Consider the following 20,454-nt stretch of genomic DNA (forward strand, 5'->3'; position numbering starts at 1 on the left):
CTATACACGTCCCACTGCTGGGAAAAGTCTCCTCAACCTCAACCGGGGAGTATACTCCACCACGCTGCTCCACTGCGCGTTAGTGGAAGTGTTTGGGCTAGTAGGCTGGGATTAACAGCTTAACGTGCGGTAACAATACAATCAATACAATGACAATACTTAGTATATGATCATTGCAGAAAACGTACACAGCATGGACGTAACAGGGTCATCAGTCAGTCTAGCAATCAACTACGTAACTCAGACTGATTGGTAAATATACATTGCACATTGTTAAAACAATGTCTATGCGTAAATGTTTAAATATTGCGATAAGGAACAAATTGTAGTCATGTAATAATACTGCGGGGCACTAAACCGATCACGTGCATAATATAACAGCTCTATACGGCAGACGCGGCTGATAACAAGCTCATGGTCAACCGATTAGATCTCCACCATAAGGCCGGGTTTCCACTGACGCGGAGCTGTGCGGAGATCAGCGGAGATGTGCAGGAATCGACCAACCACCCTGAGGGAGAGAGTGACCGAGCGTCTTCGTTTTTCGCTCTCTCGAACGCTCTGATTGGTCAAATGCGCACATCTCCGCTCTCCTCCGCGTCAGTGGAAACCCGGCTCTATACGGCAGACGCAGCTGATAACAAGCTCAAGGTCAACCGATTAGATCTCCACCATAACACCGTTTGTAACTGTAGGAGCTTTGAAACCATTCACGAAAATCTTTCTAGGTATACTTAGTGATATTTAAAAATGTTGATTAATCTTTACTCATCTTTACTATAGGCGTGGGTGGTAGCTCAGTTGGCAGAACGCTTTCCTCTCACTTTGAGGTCGCAGGTTCGAATCCGGGCCTAGTTTTTTAACACTGCACTATAAAATAAGGTATTCTAATTGGTTATTCGACTAAAAAAGCTAATCAGCACAGTTAAAGTAAATGTGTAACGCATAAAACTAACGAATAAAAGCTTGGAAGACAGCCAAACGCATTAGTGTATGAAAAATAAAAGTGATGGATAGACATTCAAAAGTCCCTCGCTTTTTGTGAGTCACTAGAAAATTGCGATAAAACATGATTTTAAAGAAATATTATATGAAACTGTACATGAAATATTATATGACAATGGCCCCGATTCCTGCAGACACCGCCTAATTTTATTTTAAGTTATATCCGTCATTTTCATATCCCTCGAAAAGGAAAGGGACGGACGATTCACAGCTCTTAATTTTAGGAAGAATGAGTAAATGAATGAATAACCCGAGCGAATCAAAAGGTACGTCGCTGGTATGCAATCCGTTTGACGTGCTGTCTACTTAACTGTGTCGGGTTATTGACGGATGTAAAATTTTTACACGGTTGGTTTAGATTTGTGCTTAAAATTGACGTGTGTTCCATAAATTTTATGCTCGTCGATTACCCGTCCCTTTCCTTTTCGGCGGATAGGAAAATGACAGATATAACTTAAAATAAAATTAGATGGTATTTACAGGAATTAGCACCACTGTCTTTCGAGGATGTAAGGCTCAAGCATAAGTAAGTTTAAAGCACATAGTTACCATTAAGCACTTTTTAGAAGACAGGTAAACAGAAACATCTTCTTCTTCTATCGTGTGGGTTGTGAGGTGGAGTACCAACCTCATCAACCCTGGTGTCAGGGTTACTATTGAGCCGCCAAAGGCCCCTGACATGGCTCATGTTACCTACATCAGTAATTAGTAACCGGGACCAACGGCTTAACGTGCCTTCCGAAACAGAAACATTAATAGCCTATTATACAGTGTGTGTTTTTGTCACCTTCAGATCTTTATGTATTTGGTACATAATCAGAATTTCATATTTTATCTTTGACTTAGGAAACTACCCAATATTTAGGTCACGTTATCAATATAAAACCTAAAAATCTCAAGGTTCAGGATTTTTTATTGCAGACACTTTACTTCTTCTTCCATCGTGTGGGTTGTGAGATAGATTACCAACTTACATCTATACTATAAGATACGGGTACATCTTAAAAAAAAAAAGTCTGAACTAAGAAAATAAATACTGTATTTACACCATAAACTAACCAATTAAACCATATCTTTTATAATAACGCAGATTGCAATATTACTTTTTTAGATGAATTTCTTCAATGACGGTGGACTTTTTAGGCTCCCTGATAAGTTTTTTTTTATTTGATTTATTGTAGATTTGCCGCAGATGGCATTAACTACTTGGCCGGACAAATGGGGAGCGCTGAAGGCTCTTACCCGGTACAATGTTTAAGACAACAGGTCTGAGGGTGCCCAGTTGGGCGCGAACCTCGGCTCAGAATTAAGCGGCCCTCGTGGGTCGATAGGGATAAGCGTTGATTGAGGGAAATCGTCGACCACGCCGGCGGGGTCGGTATCGGGGCCCTGAAGTGTTTGGTGTCGCGAGCTGATTGGCCGCCTCTATGGCTAGAGTAATCGGGTCGTCGGGACGTAAATTACGTCCTTCCCCTGATAAGTGTACATGGAACATTGCCTACTCTCACCACAGACTATGCAAGAGTTATATACACACAGAGAGATAATAGTGTTTGCAATGTAATAGACAATACTAGTTATATTGTGATAGATTATGTGGTACAATCTTTACGCGAATGATGTCATCCACTTTCATTAGTAATCAGTATTCAATATTGTTCGCGTATTCAATAGTAGCTAGGTTATATTTTAATAACCATATCTTGGGGTGTAAAATGCCACATAATTTGCCATAAACGACTAATGTCAAAATACTTATTGCTTTTTAGATGAGCCTTCTTAGAACCACAGAGTTTTATGAGAAAAACTATGAAAAGAAATCGTTAGGTTAGGTTAGAACATATTTATTATTGCAGGCTGATCGAGTCCATGAGGGATTTTCCAATCGCGGTGTTCCCCAAAAACACGATAGTTGCGTTGTTCACTTTTAACGTGATAATTACCTATTTTCTCATTGCTGGGGTATATATTCAAAAATGGAATGTGATGGCAGAAGCATATATAAAACTATTAATAACAGTCGATTCCGGCTACTATTGACTTAGTACGTAGTCATTACACGAGCCATGTCAGGGGCCTTTGGCGGCTCAATAGTAACCCTGACACCAGGGTTGATGAGGTCGGCTATCGATTCCACAACCCACGCGATAGAAGACTGTCCCAAAACACTAATGGCACAAGCTAAGCTAATCGCGTCAAAAAATAACACCTAAATTGTCCACCGCAGTAGCAGTTACGAATGAACATACTTATCTACCAACATCCTCTCACAACCAATCTGTCAGTAACTGAGTCAGAGCTAGCATCGAGTGGTGGCAAGCAGTGGTGAGCAGTTACCGGGAATGTTACCAAAGTGGGAATATTCCCGTTGTAAAAACTTTAATAGTAAGGAGACTGGATGCTTTTCTTTTTCAAATTGTCCTTTCTTGTAATCTGATCTTATTCGCCAATAGGTAATTGTAATTATGTATTTGCTATATGTTTGTAATGTAATGTTCCAAATCAGTACTATTATTTATTGTTCATATTATATTGTTTATGTTACAACCATTTGTAAGATCACTGTGATACCTACGCAACGCATCACTACATAGTACAAAACAAAGTCGCTTTTCTGTCCCTATATCCCTATGTACGCTTATATCTTTAAAAGTACGCAACGGATTTTGATGCGGTTTTGTCAATGGATAGAGTGATTCAAGAGGAAGGTTTATATGTATAATAACATCCATTAAATAGTGGAGAAATGCTGTTATTTTTGAGGTTTTTAATGTGATGTCGTAAATAATTTCACTTTTTCCTCAGCATTGCACCCGACAAGAGCGTGGCTTTTAAATTGATGATGATGATTGCACCCGGCGGGTCACTAGTAGACTATAATAGGAAGAGAGTGACCGGCAGCTGACACTAACAGACAAGCACAGACTATAATCGAGCTCTAAACTGCGCGCTGCGTTCACTACTGCCAGTAAAAAAGCTCTTTTGACATAACTTTTTCGCCTTTTTACTGCCGGGAACTTTCCAGAAGTGGGAATATCCCCGGGAACGTCACATCACTGGGCAAGCCATATCAAACAAGGCCCGTTGTACCCATTAGCTAGAACACTGATACGTTATCACTCGCAATTTGTATGATAGCGCTGTTTATAACTGGCCTTTTATAATTATTAATTAGGAGAAAAATAAATGACACATTTTATTTGTAATTTGCGTAGACGGGCAGTCTGGTAGTTTATCGTTTTGTTCAAGTTCAAATGCGGACATTAAGTACCTGCGTCTATAAAAATAGATTCTTAAATTGTTAGGTTGTGAGGTTTTTAAACAGTTTGTCAGAGGTTCCCAAACCGCGTTTATAAGCGCTATTTACTTCTACGCATATTTGAATGACTTTGTACCAATAAGTTATTTATTAAGTAGTTTATTTGACCATTATAGATGGCGATAAGGCTCACCCCCTATCACGTTGGTGGAACAGAAAGCGCGGTGTGGCGTGGATGCTTAGTTCATCATGCAATCTGACTACTCCAATTGGGAATATAGTCGTGAGCTTATCTTTTGGTTTACGTTTTTTCTGTTCCGTTTGATTTACTTATAGAGTCAAATACTATCATTGGTGGATAATATGTTACTATTATACTAAATAAACATCAACTTTAGCAACGCTGGGGGTTAAAAAGGCCACATCGAAGCAATTCATCTAAAACATTTGCGCATATAAAAGTAAGTGCGCAATGCAAACAATGTGAAATAGCATTAATGCTTTTAAGATGAATTGCTTCTATGTGGCCTTTTTAACCCCCCGTTGTCTTGTCATTAAACTGTTTATATTGAACTCCTTATTGTACACGTTAATTAAATTAACGACAAAAAAAAAAAACAAAAATGGTACAAAAGGCATTGTCTGTGGTTTAAGCATAGCTAAGTCATCTAAGAAAACCACGAGAACATTGAATGTTAGTTATAGTCATTCTTCGAGGGTGGTACAATGCTGTATAGTGTATCAGCTAATAGGGTTCAAGCTTTATAATTATTGCGTGCACCGCGGCGCGACGTCATCTAGTGGTCCGGAACGATGTATATTATGCCTTCAGTCCAATAGGGCTGCACTCGTGACTCAATACCTGATTCAATCGCTGGTTAATCTCAGTCACTCGTTTTGAAATCAGACATTTGGCCAGGATTACTCTCGTATCCTACTTAAAATTTGCATTTGCTTTAATTTACTAAGTAACAGCCTCCGTGGTCTAGTGGTTAGAGCGTTAGGCTCACGATCTGGAGGTCCGGGTTCGATTCCCGATGGGGACATTGTCGAAATCACTTTGTGAGACTGTCCTTTGTTTGGTAAGGACTTTTCAGGCTTGAATCACCTGATTGTCCGAAAAAGTAAGATGATTCCGTGCTTCGGAGGGCACGTTAAGCCGTTGGTCCCGGCTATTAGCCGTAAAAACACCACCAACCCGCATTGGAGCAGCGTGGTGGAGTATGCTCCATACCCCCTCCGGTTGATTGAGGGGAGGCCTGTGCCCAGCAGTGGGACGTATATAGGCAGTTTATGTTATACTAAGTAAGTATTATTCAACCAAAATTCATGAGATTAAACTGTTGAATGACTGAGTTGGAAACGAAAACCATCTACATTTACGCATTTTTCTTTAAACTGAATATTGGCTCACCACCTATCACGTAGGTCTAACAGAAAGCTCGGTGAGGTGTGGGTACTTGGCTCAACTTGCGATGGATGACCCTCTGACTACCCCGTTTGGGATATAATCGTGAGCTTATCTTATGTTGAATATTGAACTTCTTTCGATATTATTAAACTGAATCAAGACACTCAGTATATCTTTTACACCTCTATTAAGCTTACATTAGTTATGCAATGAAGCTTAACATTTTGTATTCATGTCCATTAATAAACAAAGCTACAGAGTTCATTCATGATTGTAATTTCAAGTGAATATATTGTACAATTATTATTTTTCACTTATTGCCTATTATTGAAAGGAAGCGGGAAAATCCGGTAATATTTACTTGAATAAATATAATTCATTGATTTAGTTCTAAATGCAAAAAATATATGCATATATTTTTAGAATAATACGTTTATCAGTACGTATAATGTGACTGTTTCAATTGTGTTCAGGGATAAAAAATAGAAATAAGCGGATGTTAAATAAAAAAACTTACTTAAAAACTATATTTAAGTATCTGAAAATACAATTTAATTATGATTTGGAAATATCCTACAAAATGTAACAATGAATTAATTATTGTGTAAATGCTTAAATTATTATGTAAAATCTGAAGCTTGTTGCGCATAAAAATCAATAGACAGATTGTATTCCAGCACATCCACACAGAAATTCATACAAATTTATGCTCCGCGTCCGCAAAGCTTGCGGTATCACCAGTGTGTGGAGACCTTTAAAGTTTGAAAAATGTATGTGAATATAAAATTCCCACGTGACAACGTATAGACAGTGAAAACAATGGGCCCATATGCGTTGCGGCCACCCCGGCGGTCCCGAACCTTTGTCCCGGGTTCGTTACCCTGCGTAGGAAACAAATTAGGTGCAAATCTAATGCCCATGCCGGCGCATCAAGTCTTTAAGAGCCTTAATCGGTAAGTTTATTGTCAAGAGGGTTCTGTATGGACTGAGACGAGTATAGTTATATATTAATAGGTAGTTTCATACAGAAGATCTAAGTTTGTTTGAGATGTAAAGAAAAGCTTAGAATGTATGTTGCTTACCAGATATTTCTAAGGAGTCTACTAAAACTCGAATAAATATTCCAGTTATCACAATTCGAGTTTTAGTAGTTTTAGTAAAGTAAGACGCAAAGAAAATGTATAATTTCATCATTTGTACAGCTCTAACCTTTCCCAAGATATGAGCGTAATGTATAATAAAAAAACAAAGAGGCTTATTCAAAACAAAGTAAGTCATAAAGAAAAGGTATAATTTCAGATGTAAAGTGGGTTATGGAAGCGCGAGGTTGCTCGTGAAACTGCAGCGGTCCTAACAAGGATGCGCCATATTATCCTATTCGGGCTTCACCTATTTGCTAATCATTCCCTACATAACTCTATAGTCTCCCCGTGCCTGATCGAACGGCGAATTACTCTAGACTATACTATAATACCAGTGTGAAGTTAGTTAAAAACTACGCGACAAGACACATACGTCGGATTCTGTCAAGTTAAATTCCTGAAATTCTATTATTATCTCAGATCGTGGGTCAAATCTATTCCATTTAAGCAAGAACAGCACATTTATAAATGATTCGAGCAGGTAAGTACTCAAGTATAATTACCTTGTTATAAATGTTATACTAACTTTGTATTTTACATCAAATTAAAAGTAATTATTCGCTTACTTATTTAAAAAGACTATTACTACATATATTCGTTTATTAAAAACATTCAAATTTGGCATTGTTTTTCGCGTCTGTCTCATGCTAAATCCTGTAACTGTACGCAAGCCCACACATTTTGAGAGGAAGCCTGCCTCGAAGATAAACGACTTATGCAAGTGTCGGATGGACGGATGGACCGACTGACGGTTCCTGGTGGGTGATTTACTGGCGGAAGATGCCATGACCTTCGCCGGTGAGGCAAATAGTATCCTAGGCTTGGAGAGGTTGTTTTTAAAATGTTTTATCGCATAAGATATAATATTTTTTTTTTACATTACAGTCATTAAGATTAAGTTGGTTTATTTGATGATTAAAGAATAGTGCATTGCGAATAATTAATTTACCTACGTAACGTATTCTGATACCAGGTTTGGCGAGGTCGGTTATCAAAGTTACGAGTGTTACGATTCACATGAGAGAAAAATACGTCGATTATTTGTTTTCATACATTATTTTTCATACAAATCGCAGACAGATAAACATTAGAAAGGAACGTTCCTGATCGGGATTTTTTTTAAAAGAACGTCTAGGGGCCTGTGCCGAGGTTTTTCTTGCAGCTTCTTTTTCCTGGCTATACAGGTTGTGAGCTGTAGTAGTTTCAGGCGGATGAGACGTTATTGAATAAAGATATTTTTGAATTTGAATTTGTCATACACAGAAATTTTCCGCCGTGTGTTTTCATACACACTCCAGCTCCGCACGCTCGTAGTACCGTTTACTGTGTAGACTAAAGGCCTTATTTCATTACGCGATTCATCGGGCCCGATGCGTCGGAATCGGGCAGTGATTATCTTCTTCTATCGTGTCGGTTGTGAGGTGGATTATCAACCCCATCAACCCTGGTTTCAGGGTTATTATTGCCGCCGCCATAGGCCCTTGACATGACTCATGTAACGACTACGTACTTACATCAGTAAGTAATAACCGGGGCCAACGGCTTAACGTGCCTTCCGAAGCACGGATCATTTTACTTTTGGACAATCAGGTGATCAGCCTGTTATGTCCATCAAACTGGGGATCACAAAGTGATTTTTGTGATTTGTTCCCACCGGGATTCGAACCCGGGACCTCCGGATCGTGAGCACAACGCTCAACCACTGGACCACGGAGGCCGGTATTTCGCCATACATTATTTACCTATACCCGACGCTTCGTGGACGATGAATCGCGTAAAGTTAAGGATTTAAGATTTCGATTTAGACTTACCTAGCGAGGCCTCCGGGTCGGAGAGGTCGGAGAGGGACGGAACCTTCTGCATCGCTCGTTGCTCCTCCGCCTCCACCGGCTCGCTCTTGATGCCTTCAGCCACGGCGTCGCCTTCATCACACTGCAACACCAACATCATTAGTCAGTACATACATAAGTAAAACATCCATAAACAGGCTAGCTTCCAACTAGTCAAAACAGTCAATTTTACTAAACGACATCTTACTAAGAAGATCCGTGCTTCGGAAGGCACGTTAAGCCGTTGGTGCCGATTATTACTTACTGATATACTTAGTCGTTATATGAGCCATGTCGTGGGCCTTTGGCAGTTCAATAATAACCCTGATAGGTTCGTAATCCACTTCACAACCCACACGATAAAAGAAGAGTAAACGTCAAAACACGAAATGACTATGGAATTTGTATGAAAAAGTACATTGTGACTTCATAGATGATCGTAGTAAAATTCCAGACTTATTACTATGTTTTTCTTGATTAAAATTCATAGATAATTTATATAGAAAAAAAGAAAATGTTTTTCGTCAGTTTTGAATTTGTCTCTGTTTAGTACTTAATCAGAATTTCATAATTTATCTTTGATATTAGAATATTACCCAATTCCGCTCGCAATCCATTATAATGCAGGCAGAGCCAGAAACAATCAGAAGACAACTTGCTATCAGTTTCAATACGATGTTCTAAGATGTATGATGGATGAACCACTGTATTGAGACAGGTGATCACCCCTTAAGTCTTTACAAAATTAACGTAACATCATCTCATCAGCATTATTCCGTTTTTTCACAGAATCCGCTTACCTAACCTGAAGATTTGACAGGTCCGGTTTTTACAGAAGCGACTGCCTGTCTGACCTTCCAACCCGCGAAGGGAAAACCAGCCTAATACAGGTTAGGTCACATACCTCCGAAAATGCATTTCTCGGGAATGTGGGTTCCCTCACGATGTTTTCCTTCACCGCTGAGTACGTGATAAAACATGAATTCGAAAGAAATTCGACGATCATTGGTTTAGGTCTGCGCTGGATTCGAACCTGCGACTTCAAAGTGAGAGGCAAGCATTCTAACAAATGGGCTACCACGGTTTACGTAATAGACAAGACACAAACAAAAATAACGTAACGTTTTTCTCAAATATTACACCTTATTAGTAATTCAGCTGACACCAAGCAAACGTAGGTACATAAACGGAAATGATTCACAATTATTATAATATATATAGCTACAAACCCACTGACTGACTGACTGACTCACTCACTGACATAATTGTTCTCCCAGAAGGAGGGTCGGGGGGTCAAAATGATGTATGGGGGGTGTGATCGGGACCTCCCGGTGAGTATGGGAAAAATCCCAAATCTTGGAAAACTGCTCCGCATCAGGGAGACACCCTACGGCCTGGCGCAACTATTATAGCTGGATCAAATTTTTTTTCACGAAACCTATTTAATTCCTGGTCAAATTCAATCACCGGTGAAAAAAAATCAAAATGGCGGAAAAACAAGATGGCCGCCATACAAAAAAATATTTTTCCAGGAAATGTCTCTGAGGTAAAAATTATGTATGGGAATGTAATCGGAGTGTCTTGTCGAGTACGGAAAATGTTCTTAATCTTCGAAAACTGCTCCGCATCAGGGAGACACCCTACGGCCTGGCAAAACTATAAAACCTGGAGCAATTTTTCTTTCGCGAAACATATTTAAATCTTGGTCAAATCCAATCCCTGGTGAAAAAAAACCAAAATGGCGGAAAAACAAGATGGCCGCCATACAAAATTTTCGTTTTTCCTGAAAATGCCTCGAGGGTGAAAATGATGTATAGGAATATGATCGGACCGTCATGTCGAGTATGAAAATATGTCTGGGTTTCCGATAGCTGCTCCGCATCAGGGAGACACCCTACGGCCTGGCAAAACTATCGCACCTGGAACTTTTTGGTTTTCATGAAACCTATTTAAATCTTGGTCAAATTTTATCGCCGAAGAAAAAAAAATAAAATGGCGGAAAAACAAGATGGCCGCCATACAAATTTTTAGTTTTTCCTGAAAATGCCTTGGGGGTTAAAATGATGTATAAAGGTTTTTATCGGAACGTCATGTCGAGTATAGAAATACTTCTCGGTTTTCGATTACTGCTCCGCATCAGGGAGACACCCTACGGTCTGGGAAAACTATCGCACCTGGAACGATTCTTTTTTCACGAGGCCTATTTAAATCTTGGTCAAATTTTATCACCGGAGAAAAAAAAACAAAATGGCCGAAAAACAAGATGGCCGCCATACAAAAAAATGTTTTTCTAGAAAATGTCTCGGGGAAAATAACTGTGTATAGGGTTGTAATCGGAACGTCTTGTGGAGTATGGAAATACTTCTCGATCTTTAAAAGCTGCTCCGCATCAGGGCGGCACCCTACGGCCTGGCGAAACTATCGCATCTGGACCTTTTTTGTTTTTACAAAAACTATTTAAATCTTCGTCAAATTTTACTGCCGGTGAAAAAAAAACAAAATGGCGGAAAAACAAGATGGCCGCCATACATAATATTGTTTTTCTAGAAAATTCCTCAAGGTCAAAAAATATATATAGGGGTGTGATCGGAACGTCATCTTGGAAAACTGCTCCGCATCAGGGAGACACCCTACGGCCTGGCAAAACTATAGCACCTAGAACTTTTTTTATTTCACGAGACCTATTTTAGTCTTGGTCAAATTCTATCGCCGGTCAAAAAAAACAAAATGGCCGAAATACAAAATGGCCGCCATATAAATTTTTGTTTTTCATGAAAATGTCTCGGGTGTAAAATTGATGTACAGGGGTGTGATCGGAACGTCATCTTTGAAAACTGCTCCGCGTCAGGGAGTCACCCTACGGCCTGGCAAAACTATAGCACCTAGAACTTTTTGGATTTCACGAGACATATTCGAGTCTTGGTCAAATTCAATCGCCGGCAAAAAACAAGATGGCCGCCATACAAAGCTTCGAACTAATACAGGACACGCGAGCAGCTTGCTGCGAGCGAACCACGCGACATCTAGTTTATATATAAGTATACAAAAAAATAAGTTCTTTGTTTCTATTCTCAAAGATCGCTTAATTTATATCCTTATCAGATAGTGGACAGTCGATCGTTGAACTAGTGTTGTTACTAAGTGAATACTGTTTTTACTCGCAACTTCATTCCCTTGTGAACTTAACATTCATGGTAGCTTGTAATTGGCCTTTATTTATTATTATAATATCTACTGTTGTATGCATATATGTTTGTTTATTGGTCTCCCCTTAGAAAATAATATAAATAAAAATCAACTCGAATTATATCGTGAGGTGTGTCATGGAACAATGATTACAGAAACACGTTAATTAATTACGTAATAATTCGCAATATTTGATGGCCAATGATAATTTAAATACATTTAAAATATATAATGTACCATATATAAAATGTATATTTTATATTATACGTATCGGTATATTTTTTAATTTAATTCATATTTATAAAATTCAGCTCAACAGTACCTAATTGATTTATGTTGGTAAGTAAATCTGTGTATTACCTACAAAATATATTTGTATCTTCGAATCGAATTGTACGAGGCCTCTTGTACCCGACTCGATTCGAGTAACTAGAGTTGAAACATTGAGTAACATCACTAACTGTAGTACTATTATTCAAAAAGCGTATGAGTTTCCGTTCAGCGCTTCGGACATGCAACGCTTAAAAATATTCACAAACAATTGAGGCGACACCTCCATATACCCTCAGACAGACATCGCTTGATCTAACTTTAGTCAGGTTTCGTGGAATAAAGACAATGCCTAATCTTCTACAATCAATGGAATCGTTACTATCGTTGTATAAATAAAAGCTGGAGGGTTGAAAATTCTACATCGAAGCAATTCATCTAAAAAAGCAATATTGCAATTTGACTTTTGTGCATATAAAAGTAAGTGCGCAATGCACACAAATTTCAAATTGCAATATTGCTTTTTTGGATGAATTGCTTTGATGTGGCCTTTTTAATCCCCCTGGATAAAATTTACACGAAAGTGTAATATACTAAACATTGCTGCTGCAGACATCAGCTTTCTAATATCAGGTAAGTATAGAACAAATTATTATACTAATCGGTAGCTAAAAGTAGTGATCCACCAAGTTGCTTTACTGCAGAAAACTTGGGCTACACTACAGGTCTAAGGTAAACATGTATAAGTACATAAACTCACGCCTATTTCCCACCGGGGTAAGTAGACTATGGAATTCTCTATTTGCTTCGAACTTGAAACACTTCTCTTGCTTCCTCCATATTCATCAAACTTATACACGCACGCCGATTTAGAGTAGATTGTATTAAACTTTTCTAAGGACATACCCAATAGGGTCAATAAAAAAAAAATCTAAGGTAAAATGATGCAAAAACATAAAATATAGCTTGAATAGAGTCCTACTAATAAAACCATGATCCTGTATTTGTAAAGGCATGCCCTTAGCCCTTACATGATGCTGGCTGACCCTTTGCCCCGCGCCCGTGCCGCCTAATCACAAAGTGTATCAATATTACCCAATAAAAACGTCAAAATCGAATCAGGCGACCCTCATAGCAATCAGCGGGAGATATGTTCCACTTCATTCGCCTGCGAGATGTGTTTGTTGATGTATACTTGTTGTTTGTACCTTTTTTGTAAATGTTGTTTTGGTGGGTCCATGGAGGTCCGTGTTACTCTACGTATGTTTTGGTATCATTTACTTTTACTATGGTGTTTGTAGAATGAGGCATACTTACATGTAAGTGAATTTGGAACGTGGCCATCGCTCTATACCACAAGCGCAATCCATATTAGTCAACCAGCGAACTTTGGGTAAATAATCACCTGAATATCTGATAACTGCAATAATAAGACTAATAATTGACTCCCAAAATTATCATTGAAAGCAATAATGACTTCCCCATTGGTTTCCCTACAAGGGTATGTAATAGCAATCTGTAAACACGAGGTATTCCTGTACCAGCTGTAGGGGGCGATTCCCTGCTCATAAGGTGCTTATGTGGGGTCGTATCCTTGTCTATTGTCACGTGATTATCAGAATTGGGGTCGCGACTCCATCTTATTGCCCTCTGACGATTGACACCGAATATTTGTTTGGGTTTTGACATTAACGGCATTCCAACAGTAGATGGTGTTTTGTTTTCGTTTAATGCTCATTTGTTTTTCGTATTTCGGTGTGTGTTTTGACGGCGTTTTTAGGGTGTTGGTTCGGAAGTGAAATTGTGAATGCCATGTGTGGCAAAATAATAAGTCACATAAAAAAGCTGCCGCGAAGACATCTCAACGAAAATGCTTAAATTCTAACGTTTCTTGTGTCATCATCATCAATTTAAGAGCCACGCTCTTGTCGGTGTAGCATTTTCCATTCCAGTCTATCAAAGGCCAATTCATTGACTTCCCTATAAGACACGACGTTAACCTTTTCTTTAATCTGTTCCATGTAAGCTCTTCCTGGTCTTCCCCTTCCTCTCTTTCCTTCTAGCTTTTCTTCTATGAGGTTTTTAATAAATTCGTCGTGTCTTATTAGGTGTCCAATCATCTTACCTCTTCTGTCCTCAATAATTCTCAGTATTTGTCTCTTTTTCCTTACTCTATGTATTATACGTAAATTATTTTAAGAATTTCTCGTTCTTGATACATAAAATAGCTTTGAACTATGTGTCCTGTTGAAAATTACGTGTGTTTCCTGTAAAGGGATAGCAAATCACTGGGCTGTGAAGAGGGGAAGGTCTAATAAAGATTTCTACTGATGTGATTATGTTTCCTAAGGGTACGGTGGGGTGACGCGTCTATAACTATGTTTGATGACGAGTCATTTGGAGTCAAAGCTACTAGCTTTTCAATTTGTAAACGGGGTTTGGTGAGAAGTGCCTGGGTAACAAAAGATAAATAACAGGGTTTCCAGCCATGTCCTAAAAGCAGGCTGTGGTGATATATTTATTCTAGATAGCATAACAAAACATAATCTCACGACTATATGCCAATTGGGGTAGTCAGAGTAGATCAATCGCAAGATGCACTAAGTACCCATATCACACTGAGCTTTGGTGGTGAACCGTATTGCCGTATTTTATTCTAGATAGACCGGTATCAATGGAGCCGTGGTAGCCCAGTTGGTAGAACGCTTACCTCTCACTTTGAGGTCGCAGGTTCGAATCAATGGTAGTCCAATTTGTTTACGAATTCATATTTGGATCATAAATGATTATCACGTGCTCAGCATCGAAGGAAATTATTGTGAGGAAATCCACATTCCCGAGAAATGCATTTTCGGAGGTATGTGACCTAACCTGTATTGGACTAGTTTTCCCTTCGCGGGTTGGAAAGTCGGACAGGCATTTGCTTCGGTAAAAAACCTGTCCTGTCAAATCTTCAGGTTAGGTAAGCGGACCCTGTGAAAAACGGGACAATGCTAGGGAGGTGATGATGATAGACCGGTATCAATCTACCTACAGTTGATTATTTTTTTTACATTAAAGCCTAGGTATATTATCTGTGATAATTTTGTCACGAATAGGTACTTACTTATTATTATTATTAGCCTGTATGTTCCCACTGCTGAGCAAAGGCCTACTACTATACTTACTTATTAACAAAAAAAAAAAACTATATTCCGCCGTAACCAAGAGAAACCACTTGCGAGCCGTAGTCATTATTCCTATTCTGAGTAAAATATAATCTTTCATACGTTATACAGAATTAGTTGGTGTATCCGACCGTGGATCATTAGGGCTAGGCGATATCCGGTGCCTAATTAAATCGCTTGATGTGAAGGCGCCCTCAGGATATGACAGATCTGTTGTGATATTTCTTCATATAATTACGCTTTTTAGTTCGTTAGGCGCGTGCCTGAACACCTTAATGACTGGTAAGGTAACACGGGGGGCACGTGTTTATGTTATAATGAGTGACAATCAAAATACCTACATATATAAACTCACGCCCGTAATCCTTAATGGGGTGGGCAGAGCCACAAGTAATCAAAGTACAAAGTCCTAAGATGGATACGGTGAACCTGGGTGACAAGGAATCAGCTCCTATCGCCCGTAACAGTAATCCATCGTGTTAGAAAGGACACAATCCCTCTGTTTACATTACGGCTAGGCGTTTTGTAATGCGGCGGGTCGATAATTACAAGAAAGCTGACAACTGAAGCTTACGTTTGAAATTGTAGCGCATAAGCCATAACAGTAGCTACTAATACAGTCTTCTCTTCTTCTCTCGTGTGAGTTGAGGGTTACTATTGAGCCGCCATAGGCCCCTGACATGACTCATGTAACGACTTCTTACATCGGTAAGTTACTACCGGGACCAACGGCTTAACGTGCGAAGTGCTTTCGAAGCACGAATCATCTTATTTTCGGACAATCAGGTGGACAGGACAATCAGCCTGTAATGTCTTAACCAAACTATCTCCCCAACGGGATTCGAACCCGGGGCTTCCGGATCGTGAGCCTAACGCTCAACCACTGGACCACAGAAGCCGTTACTACGTAATACAGTAATAGGCTGAGAGTAGTAGGGACAAATTACAAGAGATCTAATTATACCTACCTATTGGCTTATGGAAAAAATAACTATGTCATTGCCAAATTTAAAAAACAGTTGGTCATTAGCACTATCCACGTGCTATGTTGAGTTGAGCAGTTGCCCAGTAGCCAATATGTGCCGGCGTGTTCGTGTTGAATAATCAAATGTTTTCCAAATACACCGCTACATGTTTACAGTCCTAAATTCAAAAATGCTTATATGCGACTAAAATGCGTCCATACTATTTCTAAGAAATCTATCGTTGGTAGATTATGCAATGTTGACTAGTATTGACCTGGATTTGATGAACTGGGGGGGGGGGGGGGGGTTAAAAGGCCACACCGAAGCTATTCATCTAAAAAAGCAATATTTCTATTTGACATTTTGTATGCACTGCGCACTAACTTTTGTACTTATGCGCAAATGTCGTTTTCTTAATTGAAATTCATAAATAAGTTAAATACGAAAAAAGAAAAAGTTTTTCGTTAGTTTTAGATCTGTCTTTATTTAGTGATCAGAATTTCATTCTTTATCTTGAACCTAATTATACACGACCCAATTGCTTCGATGTGGCCATTTTAACCCCCCTTGTCCTACTTCAGAAGTATAAGTAGGTACTTAATAACATAACTCTGTCCTTATTCTTATTGTTACTCGAGTTCCCTGAGAAACTTAGAGATAAACTCACATAGAGCACAGAGGTAGAGTATGATACTCTCCGAGAAATTAGCTACTTGAGTATCTTTCAGCGGATATAGAGTTACCGAATGCATCTATCACATATACTTATCTGACGCGATCCTGATATCAGAGTTACTCATGTAACAACTACATACTTACTAGAAGCCTAGACAGACTATTTAATGTGCCCTCCGAAGCACGGATCATCCTGCTATCGGATAGGTGATCAGCCTGCAATGTTCCACCCAACTAGTCATCACAAAGTATTTTTTGAGATATGTTCCCATCGGGAATCAATACCGGAGCGAGAGCACAATGCTCTAACCACTAGACCACTAAGACTTTACTCATGCACATGAAGTACCATAACTCAAACAGTATTTACAAGGCTCAATAGATAAGTAATAAATAATCCTCCCCCACATTTTAGTGGGAAATAAAAGGAGCCATTTGTTCAAATCGTAGGATTAAAAAAGTCAATAAATCTCACACACGAAGAGAGTGAACCGTTTGATAAATAGTTACATGTTTCTACTGTCATAGGGAGTTTAAGGAGAGCTTCTAATCTGTTTTTAAAAGGGACTGTTATTTTGGTGATTTTAGGAGATTACGATCTGCGGATCTGAAATGTATTTGTAGTTTTTATCTGAAATGTTGAACTTGATAGGTGGTACGTGAAGATCAAGGTTATTTACATGTCTCGGGAGAACCCTAAGCTCATATGCGTTGATGTGCCCATTATGTGAGTATTTGAACTATTAGAACTATCCATTTACAACCTAAAACTGCCTCATTCCCGAGCATATAGTGAAATCAAATCAGACAGAGGGATTGTATTCTGTCTAACAAGATGGACAATTGTTATGGGCGCCAGGCTAATCCCTTGTCACCTAAGATTCATCAATATCCATCCTAGGACGTCGTACTAACAGTGGCTGCAAGTTGTCCTTAATTACTTGTGGCTGTGGTGTCTGCCCATCCCATTAGAGATTATAGGCATGAGTTTTTTTCACATATCGTAAACATATATTTACACACACACATGTCGTCGTTGGTTTTTTTTTTGGTGCAATAAAGTGTATTTGTATTGTATTGTATTGTATCGTCGCTGATCTTGTGAATTGACGTAACTACAATTTTTGGCGAAACTGATGCACCTTTTACATTTGTCAATAAGACACAAATCACTTAAGCAAAAAAATGCAGATATGTCAGTTAGAAAAGTCAGGCACGATATATGTATTATAGGCCGCCTGTTGTGCTTTTCTGTATATGCTGTCCTTATCTCTGTATTTTGTGTCCATTGTGCTCAATAAAGTATTTTATCTATCTATATGAGTGTATATATAATATATATATATATTCTGTTGTTACATGCTAAATCTCCTTCGAGCGCCTAAACAGGCTATTACTTAGTTGATACAATAACCTGAAACATCAATCAACTTCGCCCTTATTGAATTTGAAAAATAAATCGTACTTATCTACTTATCCACGGTAAAGTAAATATTAGCCGTCGGTTATGTCTGACGGTCTCTTACCTATTGAATATCTTCTCATTTCATAAGGTATAATGTAAATAATGGCCGGCGGGGATCAAGTTGGTCAGTGATCAATTTCAACTGATTACGATCACGTTCGAGATGGGTGCTGGTGACTAATTCATCGCTGTGACACTACACATTAAGACATTTCTGACTGCGTATTTTAGCTTAGGACACGGTTACAATAAAACTTTAGATAAACAAAACACCTTCTTCTTCTTATCGTGTGGGTTGTGAGGTGGAATACCAGCCTCATCAACCGTGGTGTCAGGTTATGATTGAGCCGCCAAAGTCCCCTTTAAATGGCTCACGTAACGATTACTCACTTACATCAGTAAATAGTAACCGGGACCAACGGCTTAACGTGCCTTCCGAAGCACGGATCATCTTACTTTCGGACAATCAGGTGATCAGCCTGTAATGTCCTAACCAAACTAGGGATCACAAAGCGATTTTTATGATATATCCCCACCGGGATTCCAACTCGGGGCCTCCGGATCGTGAGTCCAACGCTCAACCACTGGACCACAGAGAAAAAACACCTATTAGTCTATGACGGCACACTATCTGCTAGGTATATGCTAACAGAAAGGGATCAAATAGGCCAAAAATCTAATTATTTAAGACAATAAGTCTGCGTATACAAAATACATTTAAATATAACGTACTGAAGATGTTTTCTATTTAATCATAATGCTTTGTATGCGGCTATGACAAAGGCAGCCCTCACATTCGTCATCGCGCGCCCAGTATATCACGTCCATGTTCATTCTTTATGGCGACGTTTCTGTACGAAGGTGTTAATGTCATAACTTCATAACTGTCGACGCAAGATATTTTACTTCTGCCCCCGCGTTATTAACGACTCAAGTTGGAGGGTGTGTCTTTAATAAATGATTTAAAATTATACTTCGTTTTTTTTTCTTTAAATAGAGGATAAGTGAGAATAAATGAAGCTATGATATTAATACGGAAAAGTTTAGTACGATCTATCTACTCTGAACCGGCGGCGTGCGTGTGTGAAACGATGAATGTGGAGGAAGCAAGAGAAGTATGTTGGGATCGAAGCAAAACGCGTGAGTTTATGTATGTATGTATGTATGTATAATATTAAATTATCAAAAAATACATAAAAAAGAGTACTTATATTATTAAAAGTTACGGGTGTGGCTTATATATGAAATTGATAATTTATGATATTCAGTTTATATATTCACCATTAATAGGACGATTACCTTGCTTGTTTATCTAATATGTAATTATTACCTATTCATTTTATTTATCTTCCACATAGATAATCATCAATTAATTAATTTTATAGATAAAGTACCTACTTATAACTATAATCAGATCGGTACATCAGAAACAGAGCAATATTTTACGAATTAGCAACTTTGTATAAATTATTCATTACACCGTATGCTTTAAACTTGAATGATAGTTTTATTTTTACTATTGACGGAAATTAATCTTCAGAGATTTAGTCCAATTACCTCACCCAATCCTTCACCCTCCCTGTTTAATCAGTTGGAAAATAACCGCTTCACTGTAACCCATTCGTAAAAAGTCCCACCAGTTTTTAGCCCCACTCGGCTAATGTCCAAACTCATTAGCGTGGCTGTTTAGCTCACCGTCAGTGTCATGGGCAAGTTTAAAAATAAAGTAAAAAATAAAAAGAGCGGGAACTTTGAAATAGGAACTCAGTTTGTTTTCGATACTCCCGTCGTGTTGATTGATTGTTACCGCGCGAGCGGTGGTGTATCAAATTAACTAGTAGAGTATGTTTTTTTATTATATTCTTGTAAACAAAGTAGAAGAATTGAAGGTATTTAAGGTTTTGCCAAGAACAAATTTACCCCGCTCCTCTTACGATTTCATATAATCCTATATCATAAACTTGCTGCGCCATGGCATCTACGCATATTTATAAAACATAATCATTTTCAAGAATTTGTATTTTCGAGTTGCAGTTTCGAATCTAGCATGGGCCTAAACTAAAGATTTTTGAATTCATGT

General features: G+C 38.6%; 1 protein-coding gene across 3 annotated transcripts in view; it reads right to left on the reverse strand.

The window, feature by feature from the left end:
* LOC126374922 (ETS-like protein pointed) overlaps positions 1-20,454 on the reverse strand; it is a 161,887-nt gene that overhangs the window by 106,400 nt on the left and 35,033 nt on the right. For all 3 annotated transcript variants that reach the window (XM_050021698.1, XM_050021699.1, XM_050021697.1), the window contains exon 3: positions 8,629-8,749. In XM_050021698.1, coding sequence (XP_049877655.1) covers positions 8,629-8,749 — 121 coding nt within the window. The remainder of the gene's footprint in view (positions 1-8,628; positions 8,750-20,454) is intronic.

This window comes from Pectinophora gossypiella, chromosome 18 (genome assembly GCF_024362695.1).
Source record: "Pectinophora gossypiella chromosome 18, ilPecGoss1.1, whole genome shotgun sequence".
In the NCBI taxonomy this organism is placed as follows: domain Eukaryota; kingdom Metazoa; phylum Arthropoda; class Insecta; order Lepidoptera; family Gelechiidae; genus Pectinophora; species Pectinophora gossypiella.